General features: G+C 42.2%; 2 protein-coding genes across 8 annotated transcripts in view; one reads left to right on the top strand and one right to left on the bottom strand.

The window, feature by feature from the left end:
- LPXN (leupaxin) overlaps positions 1-15,217 on the bottom strand; it is a 38,408-nt gene extending 23,191 nt beyond the window's left edge. For 3 of the 6 annotated variants that reach the window (XM_043914078.1, XM_043914076.1, XM_043914074.1), the window contains exons 1-2: positions 15,100-15,217; positions 9,088-9,245 (exon numbers count right to left, since the gene is read on the bottom strand). In XM_043914078.1, the coding sequence (XP_043770013.1) occupies positions 9,088-9,245; positions 15,100-15,171 (230 nt within the window). In that variant the 5' untranslated portion in view covers positions 15,172-15,217. Of the gene's footprint in view, positions 1-718; positions 865-1,951; positions 1,999-9,087; positions 9,246-15,099 lie in introns of those variants that run through there. The other 3 variants (XM_043914077.1, XM_043914075.1, XM_043914079.1) reach the window with 2 other exon arrangements.
- Positions 15,218-18,292: 3,075 nt separating this feature from the next.
- ZFP91 (ZFP91 zinc finger protein, atypical E3 ubiquitin ligase) overlaps positions 18,293-27,667 on the top strand; it is a 35,678-nt gene continuing 26,303 nt past the window's right edge. For both annotated transcript variants that reach the window (XM_043914080.1, XM_043914081.1), the window contains exons 1-2: positions 18,293-18,753; positions 24,097-24,125. In XM_043914080.1, coding sequence (XP_043770015.1) covers positions 18,425-18,753; positions 24,097-24,125 — 358 coding nt within the window. In that variant the 5' untranslated portion in view covers positions 18,293-18,424. The remainder of the gene's footprint in view (positions 18,754-24,096; positions 24,126-27,667) is intronic.

The following is a 27,667-nucleotide window of genomic DNA, read 5'->3' on the forward strand; positions in this document are numbered from 1 at the left end:
TACTGCTCTCCTACACAGATCGACACGCTGGGTATCGTTCAGTAATGGCATTTGTATCGATTGAGATCTGCTCAGGAAAATACAAAGACTGAGAGAAAGCAGGAGGAATTTCATCCAGCAATTTGATTCCACAGGTGATGGAGAGCTCAGAAGCAAACAGCAAGCGCCGAGGGATCCCAGAGATCAGGCACAGCAAGAAGCCACTAGGTCAAAGGCACCAGACCCCAGGAGCCCAGGTTTCCAGGCGGAGGAGGGAATCAGAGCCATTAAAGGAGATACAAGTGCTGTCAGAGACGCGGCGGAGACAGAGGCCGGGCGAGCACACGCCCTGACATCCTGGCCTTGCAGCCCTCCCCCCAGCATCCCCACCCGCCGGGTCGTCTCCCCACAGCGCCTTCCGTTGTCTGCAGCCGGTGGGACCCGACGGACCTCCGGCCGCTGGAGCCCGTAAAACCCAGCCCGCAGCGGCCAGCTCTCCTGGGACACAGAAGAGGGAGACGGGGTCTGACGGGGTCTGCACGCCAGAGCAAAGGCGCCCGGAAGTTGGCACGCGCTCCATCAGCGGTCCCGAGGCCAGACAGCAAAGTGGTTGCTGGCTGGGCTGGGTTTCAGACTGCGTGTCCCTGTGTTTCCTAGCGTTTCCATTCAAGTCTGGGTTTCCTCAGTATAAACAAGAATTAAAGATTAACTGAGAACCTACAGTGTACCGCGTACTTACTGTTTTGCTGTTGTTGTTTTGCTTTGTTTTTTTTTTTCTTTTTTTCTTTTTACAAAGGAGAGAGATGGGAAGGCCTAAGGGGCACGCCCAGCAGGCAGCTTCTTAGGACTGGAGTAAGCTGGCCCTACGTATTAGTAAGTTGCCCTCACTCTAACCAGAACAGAAAGCCCCTAAGATGGGAAGTCGTGCCAAGGCTTCAAAAGCGAGCACAAGCCCTTCTTGTATTTTGTGTGTGCAATTCTGAAACCAAGTTAAGATGTGGTGCAGTTTCTCTTCACCAAACGTGAAGCTTTAGCATCTACATTTTAAACCCTTTGATTTGCTTCCCAGAATGCTGTCTGATTTTTTTTTTTTTTAATTTCAAGCTATAACTGAAGAGGGAACAGAAACAGTGGCCCTTTAATTTTTTTAGATCGTCAAACTCTCCCTTGGCCAGAAGAGATCATTTAGTAAAGTAGAATCTGCAGCAATATGTAACTTTTATTAAAAGGAAATCCCTCACCGCTAAATAAATGTTGAGTAACCCTGAATGTTCACTGGAAGGATTACTGCTGAAGCTGAAGCTCCAAGACTTTGGCCACCTGATGCGAGGAGCCGGCTCATTGGAAAAGACCCTGATGCTGGGAAAGACTGAAGGCAAAAGGAGAAGGGGGCGACAGAGGGTGAGATGGTTAGATAGCATCGCCGACTCAATGGACATGAATTTGAGCAAACTCCGGGAGACAGTAAAGGACAGAGGAGCCTGGCGTGCTGCCGTCCATGGGGTTGCAGAGTCGGACACGACTTAGTAACTGAACAAAAACAACATGTATTCATCAATCTGCCATGGAGACGCACTGTCTTAGTTCAGCCCTGATCCTAGCTCTGATTTTGTCAGCATCTTGCTGAAGTTTCCTTAGGTGTTTTCCCTTCTGTGAACTGAAGCTCGGTATCTGGAATAGCTGGGCCGAAGCACCTGTGATGACTCAGACTGTTCACATATTTTCAGGAGGTGAAGGAAACAACAGCGCCCGCCAGCCCGGGTGACTAGACCCGTCTGGAAGCCAGGCTCCCTGAGAAACTGCCACACGTCAGCTGGCGGAATTCCACCACTGCTCACAGACCATGCATGAGGGGGAGGGAAATAGGGATGCTAGTAACAAACGCTTGCAAAGCAAATGATGGTCCAGACAGAGGTTGGTAACAATTCTCTAGTAACCCTAATGTTTGAATACTTAATTGAAAAAAAAGTACCTGTAGACATTGGGTTCCTGGATCTTGGTAGTATACACAAGCTGCACCTGAGACACGCAAGTGACAGAGAAGAATAAAGAATGAATTTCTCATTATTTGAATGTTGGATAAACAACAAAGTCCTACTGTAAGGTACAGGGAGCTATATTCAATATCCTGCAATAAACCATAATGGAAAAGAACATGAAAAAGAAATAGATTATATATATATATATATGTACATATGTGTGTATATATATATATATATTCGTGTGTGTATATGATAACTGAATCCCTTTGCTGTACATCAGGGGTTAACACAACATTGTAGATCAACTGTACTTCAATAAAATTTTTGAATACAAAATAAATTTAACAAGAATACTAGTACTTACCCACAGCCAGAGTTAGAAGATGTTTGTCTGGAGCTTCTAAAGGGGCCTGATCACTAGCATACGTCAAATCTTTCACAAGGCAGAGGAGCAGCAGCCATCCCGTAGAGAAAGGCCAAATGCTTAGCACAGTTGCTGGCTTGTGATCAAATACAGGGACCCCCCCCCCCCACCGCCCTCAAAGCACTGACACAGAGATGGCACCATTCTCAGAAAAAAAACACAAAACAACATGAGTCAGGGCGAAGCACCTTGAACTAGACAGGATGGAGTCAGGGAAGGGTATAATGCGGTTCAATTTAACACACCAGAAGAGATAACAAGTGACTGTAAAGGGTGGCTGACCCAGAGTTTATTTCGTGAGCAAATATTTATTGAGTGCCCGTCAGGTGTGAGGGCTAGGGGATGCAGGAGTCAAAAAATGAAACAAAAGAATAGAAATTGTTCCTGAGCCTTACATCACGGTGGTGAGAGACAGATAATAAACAAACTAATATGTAAAAATATCATAAACATTAATGATGGTTAGGAGATAAGAAAGGGGCTTCCCTGGTGGTTCACTGCTAAAGAATCAGCTGCCGATGCAGGACATGCAGGTTTGATCCCTGGGCCAGGAAGATCCCCTGGAGAAGGAAATGGCAACCCACTCCAGTATTCTTGCCTGGAGAATTCCATGGACAGAGGAGCCTGGTGGGGGCTATAGTCCACGGGGTCGCAAAAGAGTCAGACACTCCTTAGAGACTAAACAGCAACCAAGGAGATAAGAGATGGGGGAGGGATGACATTCATCAATATGTTGGTTGAAGAAGGAGCACTTGGGCAAGGACTTAAAGGGAGTGAGGACAGTGTGCAGATATCAAGGGTAATTCGGTCCAGATAGAGAGCTTCTTGGAGCCTCTACGGAACAAACAGAGACCAGCGTGACCTCAGTAGACGGCACCAGTGAGACAAGAACAGAGTCAGGGCCCAAGTCATGCAGGACGGTGACCACATAATTCATTATTCAAAGAGTCAGGGCCCAAGTCATGCATGTACGGTGACCACATCACTCATTATTCAGAATGGGACACCTTTGAGAGTGACATGAGGTGAAAGTCGCTCAGTCGTGTCCGACTCTTTGTGACCCCGTGGACTGTACACCCCATGGAATTCTCCAGGCCAGAATACTGAAGTGGGTAGCCGTTCCCTTCTCCAGGGGATCTTCCCAACCCAGGGATCAAACCCAGGTCTCCCACATTGCAGGCGGATTCTTTACCAGCTGAGCCACAAGGGGAAGCCCTTGGGAGTGAAAGAGAGTACTAAAAATAACTAATATTACATTAATTTTTTAAATGTGTATTTATCGACCAGTATTTTTATTTTATCATATTGGTGGACCTAACAACTAATTCTACTCAAAATAAAAATTTCTAGAACATTTCAAAATGTCATATAGCTATGAACATGAAAGCAAAAAATTTTTTAAACTTTTTATATTGATTACTTGAGCATTTTAAAATGGCAGGACTAAATATTCTTGATATATACGTATATGCATATCTTAATTGGCTACTTAGCCATTGTTGTCTTTAACATGGTGATGCTAAAATTTTTCTGAAAAAGTGCCTTTTTTCAACATGATCTTATCTATTTTTACACTTTTTATTAAATTGCAGTCTTCTGTGAAGCTGTTTTATGGCTAATATACCTGAAATTGTTGACACGGTTTCCCCATAGCCCGTAATAATTTTAACTGAGAAGATGCTCCCTGTCTAGGTGTTGATGGACCTCTGTTTGGAGCAGATTGTGCTGAATGGAAGATACTCTCAATCCTATTTTTTATGTTAAAATGTGTAAATATTTCAGCTCCAATGTTTCACACGTGCGGTATTTCTGCCTCCATTTGGTGCAACTTTCTTTGGTATTTTTACAAGACAAAGCTCTTAAATGACGCCTTCTAACATTTCATCACATGTAGATACTGCAAAATCATAGGCCTTCATAATTTCATCCCATTCTGATGGGAATATAAATTTATTCAAGTAAAATCAGGAGGTCCATCAAAGTCCAGATGTTTCCAAAACATGATTTTCCAGTGAGGTCGTTAGAATATCTGAGTGCTCATTTATTGCTTGGTTCATTTCCTCCCAGGTTTTTGTAAGGAGAAATCTGAGCTACTTCCTTTTTGCAAACTTTGTTGCAAGTAATTGCAACTTGTTAAAAAACTTCAAAAGCTGAATTTTCATGCTACATTCGTTAAATAATCTGATTAAATATTTCCAACTGATTTTGCACATAACCTGGCCTACATTGAGGTTGTTTTACAAAGTGACTTTTCAAAGGCTCAGACATTTCTAAAACCCAGTTGATGGCAGGCACTGAATAGAGAAGATGTATACAGCCATGCTAATATATATTTTTAGATTCAACAACAGCTTCTGTCACAGAAGTTTTTTAGTTGAGCTATATATATATACACACACACACACACACACACATACCCTGATTGTGTGTGTGTACACGCATAAGTCGCTCAGGCATGTCTGACTCTTTGTGACCCCATGGACTGTAGCTCCCTAGGCACTTCTGTCCTTGGGATTTCTAAGGCAAGAATACTGGAGTGGGTTGCCATTTCCTTCTCCGATGATTGTGTGTAAATATATAAAGACTTTGTAAATTTTAACAACCACAGTTTCTATTCTGATTGGTAGAATACCGAAGCTTATTTGGATGCAGTCATGAATTTTGTGCACATCACGACCAGTTCCAACTACCTATCTGCTCCACAGACTTTTAAGTATGGGGAAAAAACACAAAAATATTGATTTTCCCATTAGGCTGTGCTCCATAAAAATTTCTATTAGTATTATCACCTCCCCCAAAACAACATTGGTCTCCATTCTTGAACTTTTCAACTAAATTTACCATGGCATTAGCAATATCAGATGTTTCATTTTAGACAGAAGAATGAATTTCTAGGTACTTTTCTGTGGTCCTTTGAATGAGCTTTAACAATTAAACCAATTTGGAACTAAAGTTTCTAATTGAGGCCTCTAACTGATTTAATCTGACATTATCTGGTGGCTTGCAAAAGGAGTCAATTAATTATCACTAGTTCACTTTAGTTACAAGCCCAAGAAAACTTAGAATTGAAAATGAGCAAAATTAATTGAGGAGAGTCATTTGATCTGTACGGAAGGTGTATATCACAATGGCGTGTAAAGATACTTCCTGCAGCTTCACATACTGAATTGTCATCTGGCACATTCTTCTTAAATGTGCCAGATTCTTCTTAAATTCTTCTCAAAACTACACGTTTCACTGTCACAAGAAAGCTGATGATCGGGACTCCCCTGGTGATCCAGTGGTTAAGGGTCCCTGTCTGCCAAGCAGGGAACACAGGTTCAATCCTTGGTCTGGGAAGACCCCACATGTCTCAGGGCAACTAAACCTGTTCGCCACAAATACTGAGCCAAGTTGCCCCAACTCTTGAAGCCTGCACTCCCTACAGCCCATGTTCCTTGACGAGAGAAATCTCGCCAAAACTAGAGAAAAACCGACACACAGCAATGAAGACCCAGCCCAACCAGTAAATAAATAATAAAGCTTTTTTAAAAAGAAGAGATGATGATGGGTGTGTATTCTGCACAAAGTATTTGTTCAACTTTGTTAATATCTACCATCCAACATGGGGGGGAGTAGAAATATCATTGTCAGTTCGAAAACCAGAAGACACAAATATTAGAAAGAAGCATCAAGATCTACTCCAAAAGTTACTATTAGCATAAACAGATCCCACTTAGGGGGCAGACGCTTAACCACTGGACTACCAGAGGAGTCTGAAACATCACCTTTTGGAGACAGTTAAACGTGTAGTTTTGGTTTCAGTTTGGATTTGAGCCAAATGCTGCTGGAAGTGTTCATTACACAATTTAAAAGCATTATCAAATAATAAAACTAACATCTTTAGTATACAATCAGTGACAACACTGCTTTAACAAGAACATTTCGATCACACTGCAGCCTATGGCAAGAGTGCTCAGCCTCGTTTCTTCAGCAAGATGTGTATGACGTTAAGCCGCAGTTTCCCGTATTTCTCTCTGACCCTGAGGAGACTCTCTGCATTTCACAGGTCATCTCACGACCACAGCAGGGCACCAGTGGTGCTATGACAAGTGGCCAGCAGGGGAAAAAATACCTCATCATTTTTCTTGCCGCCGCTCAAAACCAGAGGAGTCAGCAGCCACTGACTGTGGGGCTTGAGCTCTAGCTACGACAGCCAGCACCCAGAGAAGCACCCTTCAAAGGGTGCTGCCAGTTAGGTTTTGTCTTAACAGCATCAGGAAATGAGAGACTAGTAACTGTCATTAGTCCTCTCTTAGATCCTAGACTTCCTTCGTAGTTCAGTTGGCAAAGAATTCACCTACAATGCAGGAGACCGAGGCTCCATCCCTGGGTGGCAAAGATCCCCTGGAGGAGGCAATGGCAACCCACTCCAGGATTCTTGCCTGGAGAATCCCATGGACAGCGGAGCCTGGCTGGCTACAGTCCAGGGGGTCACAGAGTCGATCATGACTTAGCGACTAAACCACATCTATTAGGTCCAGCTATAATTAAAACTGAACATTCAAAATACAAAGATCATGGCATCCAGTCCCATCATTTCATGGCAAATAGATGGGAAAAAAGTGGAAACAGTGACAGATTTTGTTTTCTTGGGCTCCAAAATCACTGTGTATGGTGACTTCAACCATGAAATTAAGAGACCCTTGCTCCTTGGAAGAAAAGCTATGACAAACCTAAACAGTGTATTAAAAAGCAGAGGCATCATTTTGCTGATAAAGGTCCATATAGTCAAAGTTATGGTTTTTCCCATAGTCATGTACAGATGTGAGAGGTGGACCATAAAGAAGGCTGAGCGCTGAAGAATTGATGCTTTTGAGCTGTGGTGTTGGAGAAGACTCTTGAGAGTCCCTTGGACTGCAAGGAGATCCAACCAGCCCATCCTAAAGGAGATCAGTCCTGGGTGTTCATTGGAGGGACTGATGCTGATGCTAAAGCTCCAATTCTTTGGCCACCTGATTCGAAGAGTGAACTCACTGGCAAAGACCCTTATGCTGGGAAAGATTGAAGGCAGGAGGAGAAGGGGACGACAGAGGACGAGATGGTTGGATGGCATCACCGACTCAATGGACATGAGTTTGAGCAAGCTCCGGGAGATAGTGAAGGACAGGGAAGCCTGGTGTGCAAAGGGTCAGACACAACTGAGCGACTGAACAACAGCAAGAATAAAATAAGAACTCTATTCACTGCACATGTGTTTCATATACTGTCACATGAGACTGTGAGAGAAGCCATAAGAACCAAGTGAAGGTTTATAATCCACGCTGGTTTACTTTAAAGCTGATACTAATTTTAAAAATTTCACACAAAAAATGGAAAATCTGGGGTAAAAGGTAAAGTCAATAATAGGATGTCAAGAAAATAAGCAAAAACCCAGGTTCTTCCAAGTGAACTAAGAAATATGGTCAGCCCATAAATAAGGTCAGTGTAAAGACTGTGGCTTTTTACTACAAATGAGATGAGAATTCATCGTGGGGTTCTGAGTAGAAGAATGAGGTGATCTGATTCAAGTTTTACAGGATTATCCTGACTGCAAGTTGGAGAATAAATTGCAGGGGGTCAGGTTAGGGGATCAGTTAGGAGTCTATGGCTATACCTCAGAGCTGGAACAGAGACAATGGCCCCCTGGTAAGGAGAGAAATGTGTATCCTGAAAACTGTACAAGCGTAGCTGGAAGAAGAACGGTTCAAGAGGAAGCCTTCCCACAGGCTCAGACTTCAAGTCTGTGCTACTGGTGATTTCACATAGCGTACAAGGATGAGTCGGAATACCATAGTTCAGGGACTTCCCTGTGGTACAGTGGTTAAGATTCTGCGCTCCCAAGCGGGACACACAGGTTCGATCCCTGGTCGGGGAACTAAGATCCCACGTGCAGAACAGTGTGGCCAAAAAGAAAACAAAGCATCGTTCAGAAACACCAGATATGAAGAGCATCGTCTTAATTCCTCCTGTACTAACCCATTCTCACCAAGTAAGCTTCTAATTATAAAGTAGATGCATGTAGACTTATCCATAGGAAAGGAATACATATATCAGCAAATGTTATTCGTATCTGTTCTACTTGACAGTTTAAATTCTAACCAGAAGTTGATAAATTGGATTTCGGGAGGGGGAGGTTAATTCCTAATCTTTCCTGAGTGTAGTTTTCTTGTGTTGGTTCCCTAGAGCTTCCACACCTCTGGATATACTAATAATTGAATTTCCTAATATATTCAGCAGAAAAGAAGAGCTGGAAAGTGATGGCCCTAAAAAAAGTCATCCTGAGAAGATTTAGCCAAATTGTCACCTGGCCTTGCCCAGGTGATCTCTGGCCTTATTGAGTGACATTCCAATCAAACTGCAACATGCATGTCTGATACCCAGATGGTGATATCAGAATATCCCAAGTGAATTACAGAATATTCTGCCAGCTCCAGGCCCTCATAAGAAAAAAAAGTTTCCAAAGACTTATTCTTCTATGATGCTTTTCTCAGTGCTCCTCCTCTTTCCAAAAAACAACCACCTTTATCATTTTTTAAAAAAATTTAATTTTTAAGGAGGAATTTTTTTCTCTCTCTTGGATATGTGATTCTCCCTTTGCATAATTTTATTTGAGATACAATTAATTTTCAGAAATGCACTCAAATATGTATACCCAAGGTACTTCAATAAATGAAAAGTTACCGGAAAGGGATTCGTGTCATCAGGAATGGAAGGGACCTTTGAAGTCTCAGCAAGGTTACTCTCCTTTCTGGAATGCTGATCCAAGGCGGGAGAAGCTGCCTTGGAGTAGTCATCACTTTCCTGGAAGGTAGAGTGTTCCAGTTCCTCCAACAAGGCATCTGTATCAGCAGATACAAGGGAGTCATGACACGGACTATGTGCATCCTCTAGAATGATTATCCTCTTGAGTATCCCCATTGCGCTGCATTCATCTCTCTCTTCTCATAGGTTAACAGTTAAGTCTAAATTCAGACATCCTCCCTTACGCCTTATTTGACTTCAAGAATACGGCCTATTTTACCAGGAGATGTTTCATGCCCTCTGTATACTGTGGCCTATTTCTTATTTCCCACAGCTGTGCTCAATCGCATAGTCTCACTCTACAGCTTAACTTTCTATATTGCCCCGTATTCATTTTTATCATTGAGAGTGGATCACCCACGAAGATCTCCAATTAGAGAAATGTAAATGGGGATGTCCCTGGGGGCCCAGTGGCTAGGACTCTGCACTCCCGATGCAGGGGGCCTGGTTTCAACCCCTGGTCAGGGAACTAGATCCCACAGGCCGCACTGAAGATCAAAGATTCCACGGGCCGCAGCTAAGACTTGGGACAGCCAAGGAAATAAGCAAATAAATAATTTAAAAAATAAATGTTAAAATATATTTTAAATTATTTATTTTTAATTGGAGGATAATCGCTTTACAATACTGTGTTGTTTTCTGCCATATAGCAGCATGAATCAGCCATAGGTATAACGTATGTTCCCCCTCTTGAACCTCCTTCTCACCTCCCTCCCCATCCCACCCCGCTGGGTTGTCACAGAGCAGTGGATTTGAGCTCCCTGCGTCATACAGAGAATTTCCACTGGCCATCTGATTTTACGTATGGTAATATATACGTTTCAATGCCACTCAGCTTTTCCCAGCGTCTCCACCCCCCGCTGTGTCCACACGCATGTTCTCTGTGTCTGCGTCTCCTGCTGCCCTGCAAACAGGCTCATCAGTACCGTCTTCCCGTATATGTGTGTTAATATTTGATGTCTATCTTTCTCTTTCTGACTTACTTGGCTCTGTATAATAGACTCTAGGCGTAAATGCTACATATTTTCCTATCAGAAAAATATAAGCAATTATTTTACAGTTTTCCCAAACATACCAACCAGTACAGTAAAACTGATTCTTAATCCTGATATTTTTTTTCCTTATATCCCCAGCACGTAACAAAATTCTCAAAGTATTGCGGGGAGTATGGGGAGAAAAATGGATTGATTGGAAACATACTGCAAAATCGAACAAGATGCTGCAGTCCAAACAGTTGAAATCTGTTTCCCTGTAGTTTTCTTAGGAGAAACCAACGGACTTTCTTGTATGAGTATTTCACTATCAACTTTCTGTTTTCAGGAAATTAATATTAATAATTAATAAAGTTAACAAGGAAATATATTTATTTATATTATTTATATAAATATAAATTAAATATAATATTAATACAATAAATGATATATAATAGTTATATATTTATATATTAGTCATCCTAAGTATAAGTATTGTCCTTATTTTGTAGATTAAGAAAGAGGAAAATATCTTGTTTAAGGTCACACTGCTACTGGGCGCCAGCTGATGTCTCAGAGGGTAAAGAGTCCTCCTGCCAATGCAGGAGATTCAGGATATGTAGCTTCAATCCCTGGATCGGGAAGATCCCCTGGAGTAGGAAATGGCAACCCAGGCCAGTATTCTCGCCTGGAGAATCCCATGGACAGAGGAGCCTGGTGGGCTACAGTCCACACGGTTGCAAAGGGTCAGACACGAAGGAGCGACTAAGCACTCAGTCTACTGAATGCAGAACCTGGCTGATCCTGAACTATCTGATCCCTGACGTCTGCAGGTCAGAAAGGCCAGACCTCTTTCCCATGCAGATTCTCTGGGTCATCTTTGCAGGACACGTGCTTCTCTGAGACTGTTTTCTCATCCACATAATGAAGCAATTCTATCACAAGAGTATTTTTTAAATTGCAGATTCACACCCAGGGGTGAAACTCCTGTGAATTTCTTACCAGAGACTGTAGTGTTTTAAACTTTACAAAACACTGGATTATATTATTCCTAAGGCTCTGCCTAGGTCTGAAGTCTTCAGATGAGGAAAATGAACTTTACAGGTCATTAAAAAATGAATTTAAATTTCTGATGTTGGGGGATGGGTATTTCTTAATGGTGTAAGAAAAGATCTGATCATTTTTTACAAATGAAATCTTCTACAGCTCTTTCTCAAGCATCCATCTCACAAATACATTGAATTGTATGGATCATTTTGGAGATAAAGAAACTGAGCTAAACTCTTCAGGGCTAATGATCCTTCAACAAATAAGCTTTAGTGGAAAAGAAGAGACAGAGGGGGACCAAGAGGTTAAAAAAGATTCAAGAGATTTTTAACTGATTCAGTGGATGAACTTTAAATAAACAAGCAAGAACCACCAAAAAAGAGAATTAGAAATAGTAAACAGTGATTGAAAATTCAATAAGTGGTAAGCACTGTTAATGTAACTCAGGTTTGACAAGGATATTTGATAATATGGTCAGTCAGTCAGTTCAGTTCAGTTGCTCAGTTGTGTCCAACTCTTTGCGACCCCACGAATAGCAGCACGCCAGGCCTCTCTGTCACCAACTCCCGGAGCTTACTCAAACTCATGCCCATCAAGTCCTAGATGCCATCCAGCCATCTCATCCTCTGTCGTCCCCTTCTCCTCCTGCCCCCAATCCCTCCCAGCATTAGGGTCTTTTCCAGTGAGTCAACTCTTTGTCTGAGGTGGCCAAAGTATTGGAGTTTCAGCTTCAACATCAGTCCTTCCAATGAACAGCCAGGACTGATCTCCTTTAGGATGGACTGGTTGGATCTCCTTGCAGTCCAAGGGACTCTCAAGAGTCTTCTCCAACACCATAGATAATATTGTAGCTTCTGTTAGTATTTTAGGTGTGATAATGGTATTTCATGACATTAAGGAATTATGAGTAAGAATTTTATGGATATGATGATATGGTTACTTGTATAATGATATATATATATGTTTATAGATGAAATCTTACAATGCCTGAAATTGCCTTAAAATAATCTAGGAGTAGAAGGAATGGGTGGATGTACCAATGAAATAAGATTGACCAAGAGTTGTTAACTGTTTAAGGTGACTCAGGAGTACATCAGATTTCTTTAAGTATTTTTTTTTCTCTTGTAAATTTTAAAATTCTCTATAATAAAAGGGTAGAAATAGAAAATAAAACTTTTTCTCTCAGACCGAATGCCAAATTTCTGAGTTCCATATCTTTATTCTGTAGCCCTCTATTAAGATACAATTTCTTTCTTTCCTTTTTCCTAAGCTTTGTTCCAAACAGAAGTCATGGTTCCTCTTGGATTCAAAATAAAAAGGCATTTACAATAAAGATGAGGGGAGAGGGAAGACCCTCTACAAGAGAAGCAAACCATACCACTAAAGGTAGAAGGTTAACCTTACAAGCACCAGCTAACCAGAGTTTCTAAAACTCCTTTCTGGGTCATGAGTTAACAGGCCTTTCTCTTCCTGTTTCCTATGCATATACATATCACCAGCACTCTGAGATTATCTTCTCTTTTGGTCAGATTCTGTAATCTGAAGATGACTAATTTCAGAGGATGAGATGATTGGATGACATCACTGACTCAATGGAGATGAGTTTGAGTAAACTCAGGAAGGCCTGGCGTGCTGCAGTCAATGGGGTCACAAAGAGTCGGACACGACTGAGCGACTGAAGTGAGCTGAACTGAACTGAATTTCAGTATGACAAATATGGGATTACTGGTGCGGGGTTTGGGGTATTAGACTGAAAACTCTACCATCCATTTTTATAGCCCTTTGTCTGAGGAAATCAAACAATGTCAACATTCACAGGAAAATAATTAAGGGAGGTCTCTTGAGGGTCTCACTGGATTGTAATGAGTTCATTCAGAGCCACAGTTTGCTCCTGGTTCCCCCTTATGTAGCATCCTCCCATAATGAGGGTTTGGGTGAGACTTCCTGAGTGGACATAAACTACCCACCTTGGAGGCAGTACTGCCAAGAGGAAATACTGGCCCACTGGGCTGACTTGTCCTCCCCACTATTTCCCCACATTGCAGAAGACAGAGCCACCCTAAGTCTTTCAGGTGGATATTGAGCTGACGACTATCTATCGAAGTGACTGAGGTGCAGTTGTTAACAGCCTGATGAGGTTCGGCCACCTGGATAACACACATGAATGGATGTTACCTTCCAGGCCACTCGGTAGTTTCTGTGTTTCTGGACCAAATTTCTCCGCCATTCATCCTGCTGAGGAAATGTAAAACTGTGCCAATCTATTTGTTTTAATCTTTTAATTATCTGGGTTGTCCTATTGGCTGGAACACCAGGGCCAACAGACTTCTAAAAGGAGAACACCTTGTCATTTAATCAGGTTTTGGTTTAGTCATTTAGTCAGGTGTTCCTATGAGGGACGCTGAACAGTTATTTTGTTTTTTTGATTCCTTATTTGAAAAAAAAGAAGTGGATAATACCTATTTCAGAGGGTTGTTTGGAACACTAAAATGATTAACATATAAAAATGTATAGTTTCAGCTTAAGTCACTGAATAAGGATTAGTTCCCTTTCCAATGACTACATGAAAGCTATCTCTCTCTCTCTCTTTAGTTGCTCCATCGTGTCTGACTCTTGCGACCCCATGGACCATAGCCCGCCAGGCTCCTCTGTCCATGGGATTCTCCAGGCAAGAATCCTGGAGTGGGTTCCCATTTTCTTCTCCATGAAAGCCATGATGTATCCCTAAAAAAGCAGAGCTGGATTCAGGTGGAACTCAGCCAAAAACGTGAATCTCGCCAACCCTCACAGAAGGAAAGAATTGGGATTCTACCCCACATTCAAAATATATTATACTCCACATGTTAAAATAGACTTTACTTCCAAAGCAGTTCACATTTGAATATTAAACACCCCTTTCCTCTCCATGAACACCTCTTCCCTTCGGTAACTTGCCTTTCTTCCTTCCTCTCCTCCTCTAGCTCTCAAAACACGTTTTAAAAAAAAGACAATATAGCGAGATTTTTTTTTCGTTGCTGCCACTTGCACTTTTGACATACAACCACCCAAGACACCACGGAATTATACAGCTTGGACACTGGGTAAAGTTTAGTGACTCAGTGTTCATAAGCACGATGGCAACAAAAACTGGCAAAGGATATGGCATGAGGCCCGAGAATGACAAGCCTGACGGCACGCCCAAGGTTTAAAATCAGGGATCTCTCCGAGCAATGCGGCCCACAGCTTCAGCGCTGGTTTCAGTTGCTTTGGAGTGGAAGGAGGTATCATATGTGCAGGCCACGGTCATCTGTTCCTTCAGAGCTGCTCTCAGTAAAAAGCTTAGCAATGAAAGCACTGGAGTGACAGTGCTGTGTCTTCTTGATTTAATGCTCGACGATGGAACAAATAAAACACTCTGGCCTTTCTCCACCCTTTGCGGATGCCTCATTCTCATACTTCTAGTCCATTTCTTCTCCTCGTAACACCCTTTAACCAATCCCCCCTATTTTTTTTCCTCCCCAAATCACATCTCTGAACTTACCAACTCTGACCCCGCTATGATCTCCTCGCAGCCCCCCAAGGAGCAAAAACGCTCCTCACAAAATCACAATTTCAAGCACAATTCAGTTCAAAAGTATTTGTGCAGAGTTTACTCTGTGGTTAGTACCAAATTCTTTGCCTATTGTGCCTCTAAAAACAGCGAACCCATAGTTCCCCAAAATAACATAGTTCCTCATGCTTCACTCTTGGTTGGCCTGAGGTCAGGAAAGCAGTGAAAATAAAATCTTCCAACACTATATTCCATCTGGCTAGAAGTACACCCCACCACACATGGAGATGACAGCCAAGTCTTCAATCCCTTCTGAGTTGCTCCTCCAAGAAGCTCCTCACTCACCCAGTTCTTCCATTGTCTCACACCCAAGATGCCCTGGTACCACACACAGGCTGTAGAGCACTGCGTTGGCATATGCTGGAGAAGAGGACCGCAAAGGAACTGAATGAGCCAGTGTGAAGCAGCCTCTATAACCCTTTTTGGTTCCTGTATTTGCTTAGCACTTCCTCTCTTTTGATGAGTTTTTTTTTTTTTTTTCCTTTAAGTCAGAGTTTTAAAAAATGAGACATAGAAAGATGGGTTGTTGGATTTGAGTTCTGGTTGTGCACTGGCCAAGATAATAAGAAGCAAAATTAATTTTGAAAAATTTGAGAACCTACTATGCACCTGGATTTATCTTGAATTCATGGGAATGGCAGATTTGCATTTGTGTTTTTTCCCCAGAGTGGGTAGGGTAGCCTGCTGTGACTGCGTGAAAGATTCAGATTTTTTTTTTTTTTTCCTGTGAAAGACCATGGAAGCATTATCTCCTTCATAAAATTTCCATCAGAGTTAACTAGCACTCAATTCATTTTGCTGTCTTTATTTACCCAATTATCCAGAAATTACGCTTCCTTGCTTTTCTAAAGAGATCATTAACCCATTGAAGGCAGAACAGGATTCTCTGGACCAGGCTTACAGCTGGATTCTCGGGCCAGGTTTATTTCAGTGGTTTAAAATGCAATCATACAGAGGTGTCATGAAGAATGAAGCTGGAAGATTTGACACCAGGCTCTAACGGCAGATGTTTCCATCATAAACACTTGCTGTCCAGTTAAATGGCCTTCATTTCTCTCAAAAGTGACACTGGGGTCAACTTTCCGTTTTTTGGCTCCTGGGATTTTATTCACCTCGATTAAAATAAAGCAATTTCAAAAGGTCTGCTATAAGGTGGCAGTACATAAAGAACTAAAACTATGGTCCTGTGAAATAGATATTATCCCCATTTTTACCAGTAGTGACATAGAAATTTGCTAAAGTTAACATAATTAGTAGGTAGCTTTGCTACTTACTATAATACATATAATACAAATAATGTCAAAGCCTGTATTCTTTCCTCTACAACCCAGTGTTTTTTAAAGGTTAACTGAAAGGAATCACTCATTCTCCATTCCTTTGTGACTTTTAAACTTTTTTTATTTTTTAATGTAAAGGAGATCCTACCTCTGCATTACTTTTCGCAGCCATTGGATGTCAGCGTTATTCCAAAAGTCTGCTCACAGCAAACACAGCTTTGAAAAACTCCCACCCACACTATGCCAGTTTTTACAACTGAAATGCCTTTAGCCCCAATCAAAGTGCAAAACACTCCACAGAGAAGATGAACATTTGCCCAATTTGAAGTGGTAACTAAGCCAAAACCCTGGAAGGAAAAAGGCTCTTCAGCACTTGGCTTGCAAAATATTGGACTCCATCTGCACTTTAACTAAATGATTCATGTGAAATGTAGAATTAGATTCTGAGAGCTTGTTTCCAGCCACTCACTTTGGAGAATTTAAACCCCGGGTGCTTTCGTTTCCGGGACTGAGAAGCATTCCTGCAGATCGCTCTTTAATTATATAGAGGAAAGGATAAAAAAAGGGGGGGGGGCGGGGCGGGTAAGCAATGCAAAAAGCTCAGAGCCATCACCAAAGGCAACTTGGAGATCAGCAAACGGAAACTCCCGTTTGATGCATTAGAGTCATTTAGCTGCACACGCTGGTGGAAAGAAAAGAAAATTCTGACAAAGCTGCTGTTCCGACCGTGCTTCCTGTGTAGCACCGACATCTTAAAACCGCAGAAGCAGATGGTTTCGGGGTGGGGAGTGGCGGCAGGTGGTGCTGGTGATGGTGGTGGTGTGGAGCCTTCAGTTATCTGGGGAGGTCACAAAGTCACGCTAACCATGCTTCACCACCCTTCCTTCCAACCCAGGGGGCGCGGCCAAGCCTAAGCAGCGGGTGCCAGTCCTCAGCCCTGATATCCAGGGGAAAGAAAGCAATTCCACAAGTCTTTCCACAAAGTTTTATTAAGCATCAGATGAGAGGCAGGGATTGTGCCAGACCCACTAAGAGCCGACGGCACCAAAGTCAACCCCTGACCTCGAGACGCGCATAGAAGACGGGATAATGCAGGAGATGTATGTGAACGCTAGCCGGTCCCTGCGGCGGCGCAGTCTAACCAAAGGTGAGGGCTACTGCGTGGCACCCTGACATGGTTCGCCAACACCAAGCGAAAAGTGACGGGAAACTCTGCCAGGAGACTCCAACCAGCGACTGGCTTGGTAGGCGTACCCGGATGCGGGCGGGCGCCCAGGCCCAACCCGGAAACGCCGCCTCCCGGAAGTGCTAATTCGAACTGACAGGACAGTCGACTACCTCTCCCAGCGCGCAACAGTCAAAGCCTCCCAGCATCCTCTCCGCCTCGGGGTTCCCATCTGTCTTCCGAAGGCTCAGGGGGAAGCGGAACTTCACTTCCCAGGATGCCTCGCGGAGAGCCGACTACGCGCATGCGCCAGAAGGCGGGTCCTCCTTGACCTCACGACCCCACCTCTGTTCCACCGCCGCCATTTTTTCAGAGACTTTCATCCGGCGGCCGACGGGGCTTTTTTTCTTAAAGGAGAAGCGACAGCTCAAAAAAAAAAAAAATTTCCCCCCTTCTTCCCCGCAAGACCTCGCGGCGCTGGGGACAGAAAGGCCACAGACAGGAAAGTGGGGCCGGGGTGGAGGCGGAAGGACGCCGAGGCTCCCTCCGCGGCTTAAGGGAGAAGGATAGAAAGCCCTTGTGGCGTTAGTGGCTCCGTAGGGCGGCAGGTGCGCGCGCAGCCAGCCCAGGGTGCGCGCGAGGCGGGGAAGGAGGTGCGTTTCCTACCCGCCCCCTCGCGAGGCCTGCCCCTCCCACTGCCCCGGGCGCGCGTTGAGCTCGGAGGTGGGGGAAAAAAAAAGGTCACTTTGGGATTGTCGCGAGACGCAGCCGTTTAACGGTGAGAACGGGTGCGCGGGGAAGGAAACCTCGCGCGCTCCCTTGGAGCCGTTTCCTGATTGGTGGAAGGCCGGGGTGGGGGTGGGCGGAAGCCCAGGACGCCGCGACGTGAAAGCCCGCGAGGGGCGGGGCCAAGGAGCCGCTCCTTCCCCCTGATTGGCCCGCTGCGCGCCTGTGGCGGGCGCGCGCGCGCGCCGCCAGCGGTACCGGCCCTTGAGTGGCAGGGGGCGGGGGGGGCGCCCTCGGAGCCGGGCGGAGGGGAGGGGGGAGAGAGGCGCGCAGAGTGAGTGAGCCGGCCGCCCCGGGGGGCGGGGGGAGCAGCGCCGCGGCCGCCGCCGCCGCCGCCGCCCCCGCCGCCGGGACCAGGGGGTGGGGGGGCGGACGCGTCCCGATGCCGGGGGAGACGGAAGAGCCGCGACCCCCGGAGCGGCAGGACCAGGGAGGGGGGCCGGCGGCGGCGGAGCCCCAGCCACAGCCCCCTGAGGCGGCGGCGGCGGCGGCGCCCGCGGGGGCCCCCAGCAGCCGCGTGCTGAGGGGAGGCCGGGACCGGGGCCGCGCCGCCGCGGCCGCCGCCGCCGCCGTGTCCCGCCGGAGGAAGGCCGAGTACCCGCGCCGGCGGAGGAGCAGCCCCAGCGCCAGGCCCGCCGACGCCCCAGGGCAGCCGGCCCAGGCCGCGAAGCCGCCGTCCCCGGCCCAGGGCAAGAGGAGCCCGCGCCTGCTGTGAGTAACGCCGTCTCCGCGGCGGTGGGAGCGACCCCCCTCCGCCCGCGCGCAGCCCTCGCGGCTCCCGTAGCGGCAGCCCCACGTGACGCGCCGCCGCTCTGCCCCCTGCAGGCCGGCTCGGCGCTCCCCCGCCTGCCTGCCTCCTCCCTCCCGCCTCAGCGGCCCCCGCCGCCGGCCTGCCAGCGGCCCCCGCGGGGCGCGCGTCTGCCGCCCGGCCCCGCTGTCCCGGGCTGTCCGCGCGCCCTTCGTCCGCCGGCCCCTTCCCCCGCGCGGCGGTCTCCGCTTTTACGGCGCGTCCCCTTTGGGAAACGGGCGGCGGGGGCTTGGATCTCAGCGCGCAGGATGAGGTCGTTCCCCCACCTTTCCCACCTGATCAACCTCAGTTGTACTAGGATCGTTATGCAGTTTGTTTGGGTTTTTTTTTTCAAACGTACTAAATTTTCACATTACTTTTCACTCGATTTTTGAAAAAGAACTTATTAGTAGGATAAAAACATGGCTTGCCAATTTTAATTAAGTGTAGGTTCTGAAATGCGGTTTTTTTTTTTTTTTTTGACGAGTGTCAAAAACAAGAACTTTATTTCCTATGTATCATGCTTTGTATTAAGTGCTGCACTTAAGTCTCACAAACTCATCTCATTGAGCTTAACATTATCTCCTATAGATAATAAAACTGAGGCACACACAATTGTGTGTTTTGAATATGTTTTAATATAGGGACTTCGTCCTTAAAATTTTGAATAATATGAAAGGAATTCTTTCATCCCCGAGAGGTCATAGAGGAACCAAGATGACCAGGAATCTATATATTTTTTAAGTTGTTCATTAAAATGTTTCTGTGCCTACACGTGTTTGTGAATTGTAGAAATGAAGCGCATTAGCCAAGGAATTCGTTGAAGACTTTTGTGTCTTTTGGACTTTCAAGTGGAAAAAAAAAAAAAAAGTAAAAGCAGGAAAAATTGAAGGTGCGGGGAGAAATCAGTTTTAAATGCCCCCGGCTGCCGCCGCCACCCTACCTCCCCAGTAGAGATCCTGACAATATTTGGCTTACACAGGCCCGGTCAATTTAAAATTTGAAACACACCTATTCCAAAATTAAGAGTGAAGTCTGTGACCTTGGCATACATGTCTTGGAAGACTCTCAGAAAGAAAGAACATTCAAAGGTATATTGTGTTTTAGATGTGCTTTCAAAGTATTGGATGTTATTTGATTAACATGTGTCTCCGCTAGTAAAGTGGAGAAGGAAATGGCAACCCACTCCGGTATTCTTGCCTGGGACATCCCATGGACAGAGGAGCCTGGTGGGCTACAGTCCATGGGGTTGCAAAGAGTCGGACACGACTGAGCGACTTCACTTTTCTTTCAGCTGGTAAAGAATCCGCCCGCAATGCGGGAGACCTGGATTCGATCCCTGGGTTGGGAAGATCCCCTGGAGACGGGAAAGAAGGCTACCCACTCCTGTATTCTGGCCTGGGGGTTTCTCCATGGAGTCGCAAAGAGTCGGACAGTTGAGCGACTTTCACCAATTAACATAATTTAGAGAATTGTGTAAATTAAATTTCTGTGGACAACAAAAATCTGTACTTATAAATGATTGAGCTGCAGTTAGGATTCGATTAATAATTGCTGTAAATGAATTTCATAGACGCAAAAAATTTAAACAGTATTTACTGTCATAAATTTGAAAAGATATGTCATTGGCCTTATTTGGATATAAATTCCTTGGACAAGTTAAACTGCTTGTGCCTCAGTTTTATTATCTATAGAAGATAATGTTAAGCTCAATGAGATGAGTTTGTGAGACTTAAGTGCAGCACTTAATGCAAAGCATGATACGTAGGAAATACTGAAAGTTTTTGTTTGGAGCAGTGATATGCTACCTATTATATACCTCTACTATATATAGTTATGTAGTAGTATACAGTGTAGTAGTATATAGTATATATATAGTATATAGTATACAGTAGTATAGTTGTGTACTGTATACGGTAGAGGTATAACTACTGTGTAGTGGAGTTTTTCATGTAAATTCTGCCAAATTGGATTTTTACTTTTTTCTATATCCATACACAGGAAGGTTAATAACTTAATCTTTTAAAATTTCCTTCCATTTTCATCTACTCATTTGAAAGTTATATATAGCTATATCTCCTTAGCACCTTTCCCTCCCACTGATTGATCAGTTTTACTTAGAGAAAATCTCTTAAGTGTTAGTTTTACCAGCTCTCATGGTTTATTATGTTCCCTAACTTCTGTCAAAAAAGTACTGAGTCTTTATTTCCACAATGTAAATGTTAACAGCAGTTGAACTTGGATAAGGATGGTTTAATTAAATCCCTTCAATTTTTTTCTCCCCAGTATTCCTTGTGGGGAGGAAAGAAAAGTCTTGATTCTTAAAAGTCCCTCTCTCTCACATCCAGTATCATAAAAGGTTATAGTGTTCTTTTAGCCTCAGAACTATTTCTTAACTGTATGTTTTAAATTATGCAGTTTTGATTGGATTGTTTGATAATTTGTCACTTTAATAATTTTTTTGTTACACGTTTTCAATTTACTACATACTCTGGAAATCAAAGAACTCCTAAAGCATTTCAGCTCAGTAAACCTTGATTAAGCAAATAATTGGGTCTGGTAGTGTGCTGAGCCAGGATTTATAAAGAAAAGTGAGACATGGATTTCAGTAAAGGGGGAAGATGCATTGAGTAGTGGAGGTTTGTCACATGTATGCACGGTTTACAGATTTTCAGAGCGATAAATTTTAAAAATTGAGAAACTTTACCCTTTAAGACATTTCAGGTTTTGAAATGTCTGATCATTGAACCCTGGTCAGGTGCCTTGTGACCTTCATTGAGCTCTGTTTCCAAATAACATTTCTCCCAATAAATTCCCAGTAATCAACTGTTTAACCTACTTTTGTTTCTTGATCAAGGAAACAGCAAAGTGACTTGAACAGTAGCTTCAAGTGTCAGTAAATAGACTTGGATTGATAGTAATCTCTTCCTCTTACAAGGCAAAATAGAAAAAAGCATTGCTTTTTACTGCTTACTAAGTGAACTTGGGCAAGTCACTTAACCTCCTTGAATATGCTTCTTCATCTTTAGCTGATAATTTATGATTTGTGGAATGAGCTTTACAGTTAATGGCAATTACTGTTTTTATAAACTTTCCTAATCTTATAACAATTTTTCTGTTTGCATTGACATACTCAGAAATTAATGAAAAGAATAGGAACTCTTTGTGAAGGAGAATAAAAAGAATTTTCCAGGGAATGTGCTCAAGCAAAAGACATTAAGTTAAATCTATAATCATTTTAAATTAAAAGCTTAAAAGCTAATAGTAAGGAAAGATAAACCAAATCTGAAGAAAGGTTATATATTAGTACTAAGAATTAGGCTCTTATTTGCTGTATTTTAGCCAATAAATTCCAGAGTTAAGTTTCTTATGCTTCAAATGCAGATGTTTATACCCTCATCTAACTTAAAAATGTGTAAGTATCTATGTATGGGTATATACAGGTATCTGTGTATACACACACACACTCCAGCTTATTTCTGATTTAGAAGTTAAAACATCCATTCTCTACTAATAGGGTAACACTATAATTGTTAAAATAAGATTACTTTAAATGCAGAAGGCTTATTTTCTTCCTACTGTGTGATACTAAGTTCTTTGATTATCTGATGCATTTCAAAATTTAATACTTACTTTTTTTTTTTTAAAATTTCTCACTTAGCTGTTGAGAAAAGCTCTTCTTTCCTCACCATAAGGAATATAGGAATATAGGCTAAAACAGTATTCTTAGTGGTAAACCTACAGGTTCAGATGGGTTACAAATGAAACAAATACTGCAATTTTCCAGTATGTGGAATTCCATTTGGGGTTTGTTTTCTTGCAGAAAGTAAAATGGTAGTAAGCCTTTGCTTCACACTTTCTTTTTGTAAGGAGAAAGTGATGGTCATGATAGTGAGAATGAAGAGGCAGTAATAGTCCGAAGTGGGAAAAATTCTGGATTCTGTGGCTCTTTGGAGAAGGCTTCAATTGTATAAGCCCGAAATCCTGAGTTTTCCTTTTGCGATGATCTTGGTAAAGAAAACACTGAACCATTCCTATAGGCTTTCAGAAGGTTTATTGCATAGTGTTTCAACATCTAACAATGATTTATGTACTTTTCATTTAGAGCTAGGATGATGAGCAGTATTCTTGTGTTGTTAATTTGGACATTAAAAATATAATAAGTTATAATACCAAGCTTTTAAGAAAATGAATGAGGTGAGAAGATGATATCTAGTCTCTCTAAAGATAACAGAATTTGTATTATGCTGTGGCTTCAGTATCTGTTTGGATATTCTTTGTAACATAAGAGTCTTCGTTTGTATTAGGTTTATTTTCAAAAAAGAAAAAAAAAAGAAACCTTTATACTGCTCAGAGATGCTGTTTGGCATCTTGGGAAAGATCCAAGACAGGTAAACTTTGAATTTGGGTAAGGGCCATAGAGGAGAGTCATTGTACTGTACTCAGCAGTTAACGTTTGATAGAAATTTCCCCGAATTAAAAACATGTGAATGACATTTTTTTAACTGCCAGTTTATTACACATTAGACTCTCTACTCTTCCTATCTAATTTGTAAAGTTCAAGTTACATTTATTTCTAGGTCCAGTCTGCTGCCATTTTAGAAATAGATTTTGACTTTAGTTTAACAAATGAGTAGTTTTAGGATTTTTTTTAGGTTTATTAAATTTTTATTATGAGAATTGTCAAATATATCCAAAGTAGAGATAATAATCCTCAGTATTTACCACCTAGATTTAACAGTTATCAAGATTTTACCATTCTTCCTACCTCTATGCTCCTTCCCTCTGATTCTTTTGGCAGAGGTATTTTAGAGGATATCTCAAATATTTCATTGCACAACTAGTTACTGCATTTGTGTAAAGTGAAGACATTTTTCTTCTATGACCATTTAATACAACAAAATTAGCAATAGTTTCTTTGTATCGATATTTTTTTACAGTTAAAAACAACTATTTTGAATGATATTCTAGCTGTGTGCTGTCAAATATGATAGCTACTTGTGGCTATTTAAGTTATATTAATCAAAACTGAAAATTCTGTCCTCAACTACATAGCTGTTTCAGTCACTCAGGAACCACATGGAGACTACCATGCTGGACAGTACAGATGTAGAATATTTTTTATCATTGCAGAAAGTTCTACTGGACAGTACTGCTCCAGATGTTTTCTGTATCATTCTGGAGATGAACCTGAAAAGGATAAATCTTTGTATTTTAAGAAAATGTGTGAGATTATTCATTTACCATTTGATTCTCTTTTCTTTCAGATGCATAGAAAAAGTACCAACTGAGAAAGGTAAGATGGGTCCTTCTTAGCACTCATAAACCTTACGTGACTACTTTATAATCTGATAGAAGATAGAATGAGCTTCAACCTGATCATTCAAATTGCTCCTGTTTAAAAGTGACTTATTTAGTAATGAATTGTTGGGATAGATAGGTAAGTAGTGGCAGGTCTGGGCAAGTGAAACATTTTAGTGTTATTTAAAAACCTAATAAGGGAAATCAGATTATTTGGTGTCACTTTACTGTCATTTTTAGTTACTTGGTTTCTCAGTAGAGAGGAATGACACACGGCACACAGAGCGCAGTGTAGACAGAAATCTTGGTGCTTGTGGAGAGTCATAAGCGCACTTTGAAGAATGCAGAAGGAAAAGCGTTCTAAGACTGCAGCCTGATGAATAATTAAATGGGCTCATTAGGTCATTTCAAATAGCAAGCCAGATGTATGTGTTAAAAAGTATTCTTATCTGGATTATGAAGGGAAGCTAATGTTCAGTTGTTTTCTTTTTTAAAAGACTGTTCTGGCTTTGCAGATTGGATTATTAAAATTGCTCATACCATGTTGAGTCAGTTGCTCATTTATTAAAATTTTTTTCCTAGTTATTGACTCTGTTCCTTGATACTGCATTCAAATACATCCTTCTTAAAATTAAAACAAAGATACATTTAAGCATATTTCATTTACTTTGTCTAATCTTGGTCCAGTTCTAAAGTATTAATTGGTTAATTTATTATGTATATATGTAATATGAATACATGTTATCCTCAGTGTGGACTTTTCTCTTTTAAAGAATGCTTTGCAATATGCATGTATAGGCCAAGTGTAAAACCTGAATTTATGCCATTTAGAAGAATGATAGTATGGTTAAGAACTGGTAACTTGATTACTCTGTGAGTAATTAGGTATCAGTGACCAGGTTGTTTTTTTTCCTCTGAATTTTAGAATCTGCTAATATTTCATTTCATAGTATACCAGGCAGAAGTATTTCGTACTAGGCAGGTTTTTGTGTAGAAAGCTTTGCATGACTGTTTTGTTTAGAAGTTTTGGGTTTTGTTGCTGTTGATACTTGGAAATTAGAATATGTCTGCCAAGAATGGAAGCTCGTGTGTTCCTTATTTAGAGATCATTTTGGAAATTTTAGGATGTGGGGGGAATGTTGTGACAGGTAACAAGTACCAGAGCAATTTCTATTAAGACAAAAACCACAACCTGCATCTATCAGAGCTAGGATTATCTCCTGTGTCTAAAGACTGTGTCTAAAGAAATTATTTTGGGTTGCCTTGCAGTGAACTCACAGAATGTGGTGGAAATTTAGAACTCTCTTGTAGATGACTTTTTAATTGATCTTTGGTGTTGATTTCTTAAATCAGAAGTTGGCATGTTATGTAAAGTTTTGCATTGAGGAGAGATTAAAACTGCATATGGGTAATTCAGTCTCAGTCAGTACCACTTTAATCCACTAGTTAAATGCCCTGGATTTAGAGTTAGAGCTCAGAGTTTGAATTCAATTTCTGTCTTTTATTGCAAATAAACGCTGCACAACAACTGTTAGAGTTGATGAACAAATTGAGCAAGGTAGTAGGATGCAAGAGTAACATACAGAAACCTGTTATACTAACAGATTTCTTTGTGTTAACATTGAAATATCAGGAAGAGAAAGTTAAAAAAAAAAAAAAAGCCCTCTTAAAATTGCCTCCAAAAGATAACATAAAATACCCAGGAAAAAACCTGACTGAGGAGGTAAAAGACTTAAATCTGGAAAACTGTAAAACATTGATAAAGGAAATTGAAAGTGATTCAAAGAAATAAATACGGAACCACAAAAGATTCAGAATTACCAGACCAATTCTGAGCGAAAAGAACAAAGCTGGAAGCATAGCCCTCCCGTACTTTAGACTATACTACAAAGCTACAGTCAAAACAGTGGTATTGGCGCAAAAACAGACACGAATCAAGAGAACAGAATAGAGAGCCCAGAAGTAAACACATACACCTGTGGTCAGTTAATCTTCCAACAGAGAGGCAGGAATATACAGTGAGGAAAAGACAGTCTCTGCAGCAAGTGGGGTGGGAAAGCTGGATAGCTGCATGTATATCAGTGAAGTTAGAACACTTCCTCACAGCATACTTAAAAATAAGCTCAAATTGGCTTAAAATGTAAATATCAGGTAAGACACCATAAAACTCAGAGAAGGTAGGCAAAAAACATCCTCTTACGTAAATGATAGCAGTGTGGACTGGGAGAAAATATTTGCAAACACTGCAACTGACAAGGGTTTAATTTCCAAAATAATACAAACTGCTCATGCAGCTCAATATCAAAAAACAACACAATCAAAAAATGGGCAGAAGACCTAAACAGACGTTTATCTGAAAAAGACATACAGATGGCTAACGGGCACATGAAAAGATGTTCATCAGTGTTAACTATTTAGGAAATGGAAATAAAACTATAATGAGGTACTGCCTCATACTGGTCAGAATCACCCGTCATCTGAAAGTCTACAATAGTAAGTGCTGGGGAGGGTATGGAGAAAAGGGGGCCCTTCCACACCATTGGTGTGAGAGTGACTTAGTGCAGCCACTGTGGAGGGCAGTATGGATGTTTGTTAAAAAGCTAAAAATACAGCTGTCATGATCCAGCACTCGCTTTCCTGGGTGTATTATCAGAAAAAGATGGAAACGTTAATTCAGAAAGATACACATGCCCCAGTGTCACGCAGCACTGTTTACATTTGCCAAGAGAGGAAAGCAACCCGAGTGTCCTCCACAGTGAGTGGATGCAGAGGGTGTGTGTGTGTGTGTGTGTGTATTTTCCATTGTGTGGGCGCACACACACACACTGAAGTATTACCTCAGCCACAAAAGCATATGAAATAATGACATTTGCAGCAACGTGAATAGATCTAGAATTATCATGTGAAGTAGAGTAAGTCAGACAAATATAAATAACACATAATCGCTTGTATGTGGAATCTGAAGAAAAAGATACAAATGAAACTTAAATTTATGGTTACTAAAAGGGAAAGGAGGGGGGAATAAGGAGTTTGGGATTAACAGATACACACTACTATATATAAAATAGATAACCAACAAAGACCTATTGTATAGCACAGGGAAGTATAGACAGTATCTAGTTATGATGGAAAAGACTCTGAGAACGTGTGGTGGTGGTACGTGTATAAAGTGAGCCCCTTTGCTGTACGCCTGAGACTAATGCACCATTGTAAATCAGCTGTGCGAAAATTTAAAAAAGAAAAACACCTGCATTATGGGCCAGTCAGTCTTGTAAGTCCCACTTTCATCCACTAGTTAAATGCTCTGCATCTGGTGTTAGAGCTCAGGGTTTGAGTTCAAGTTCTGCCTTTTATTGCCTGGTTAGTACTTGGATGGGATAATTTCTGCCTTTTATTGCAAATAATCTAGTAAACTGAATCTACTAAAGACTGAGGAAAAAGTAACTGTTGTTAAGCATATAAAATTTCAAAGAAATCCTCTCTTACTCCCATCTCAGTCTGTAAGTTTAGTTACTATGGTAGTTGTTCAACTCTGAA

This window comes from Cervus elaphus, chromosome 1 (genome assembly GCF_910594005.1).
Source record: "Cervus elaphus chromosome 1, mCerEla1.1, whole genome shotgun sequence".
NCBI classification, from domain to species: Eukaryota; Metazoa; Chordata; class Mammalia; order Artiodactyla; family Cervidae; genus Cervus; species Cervus elaphus.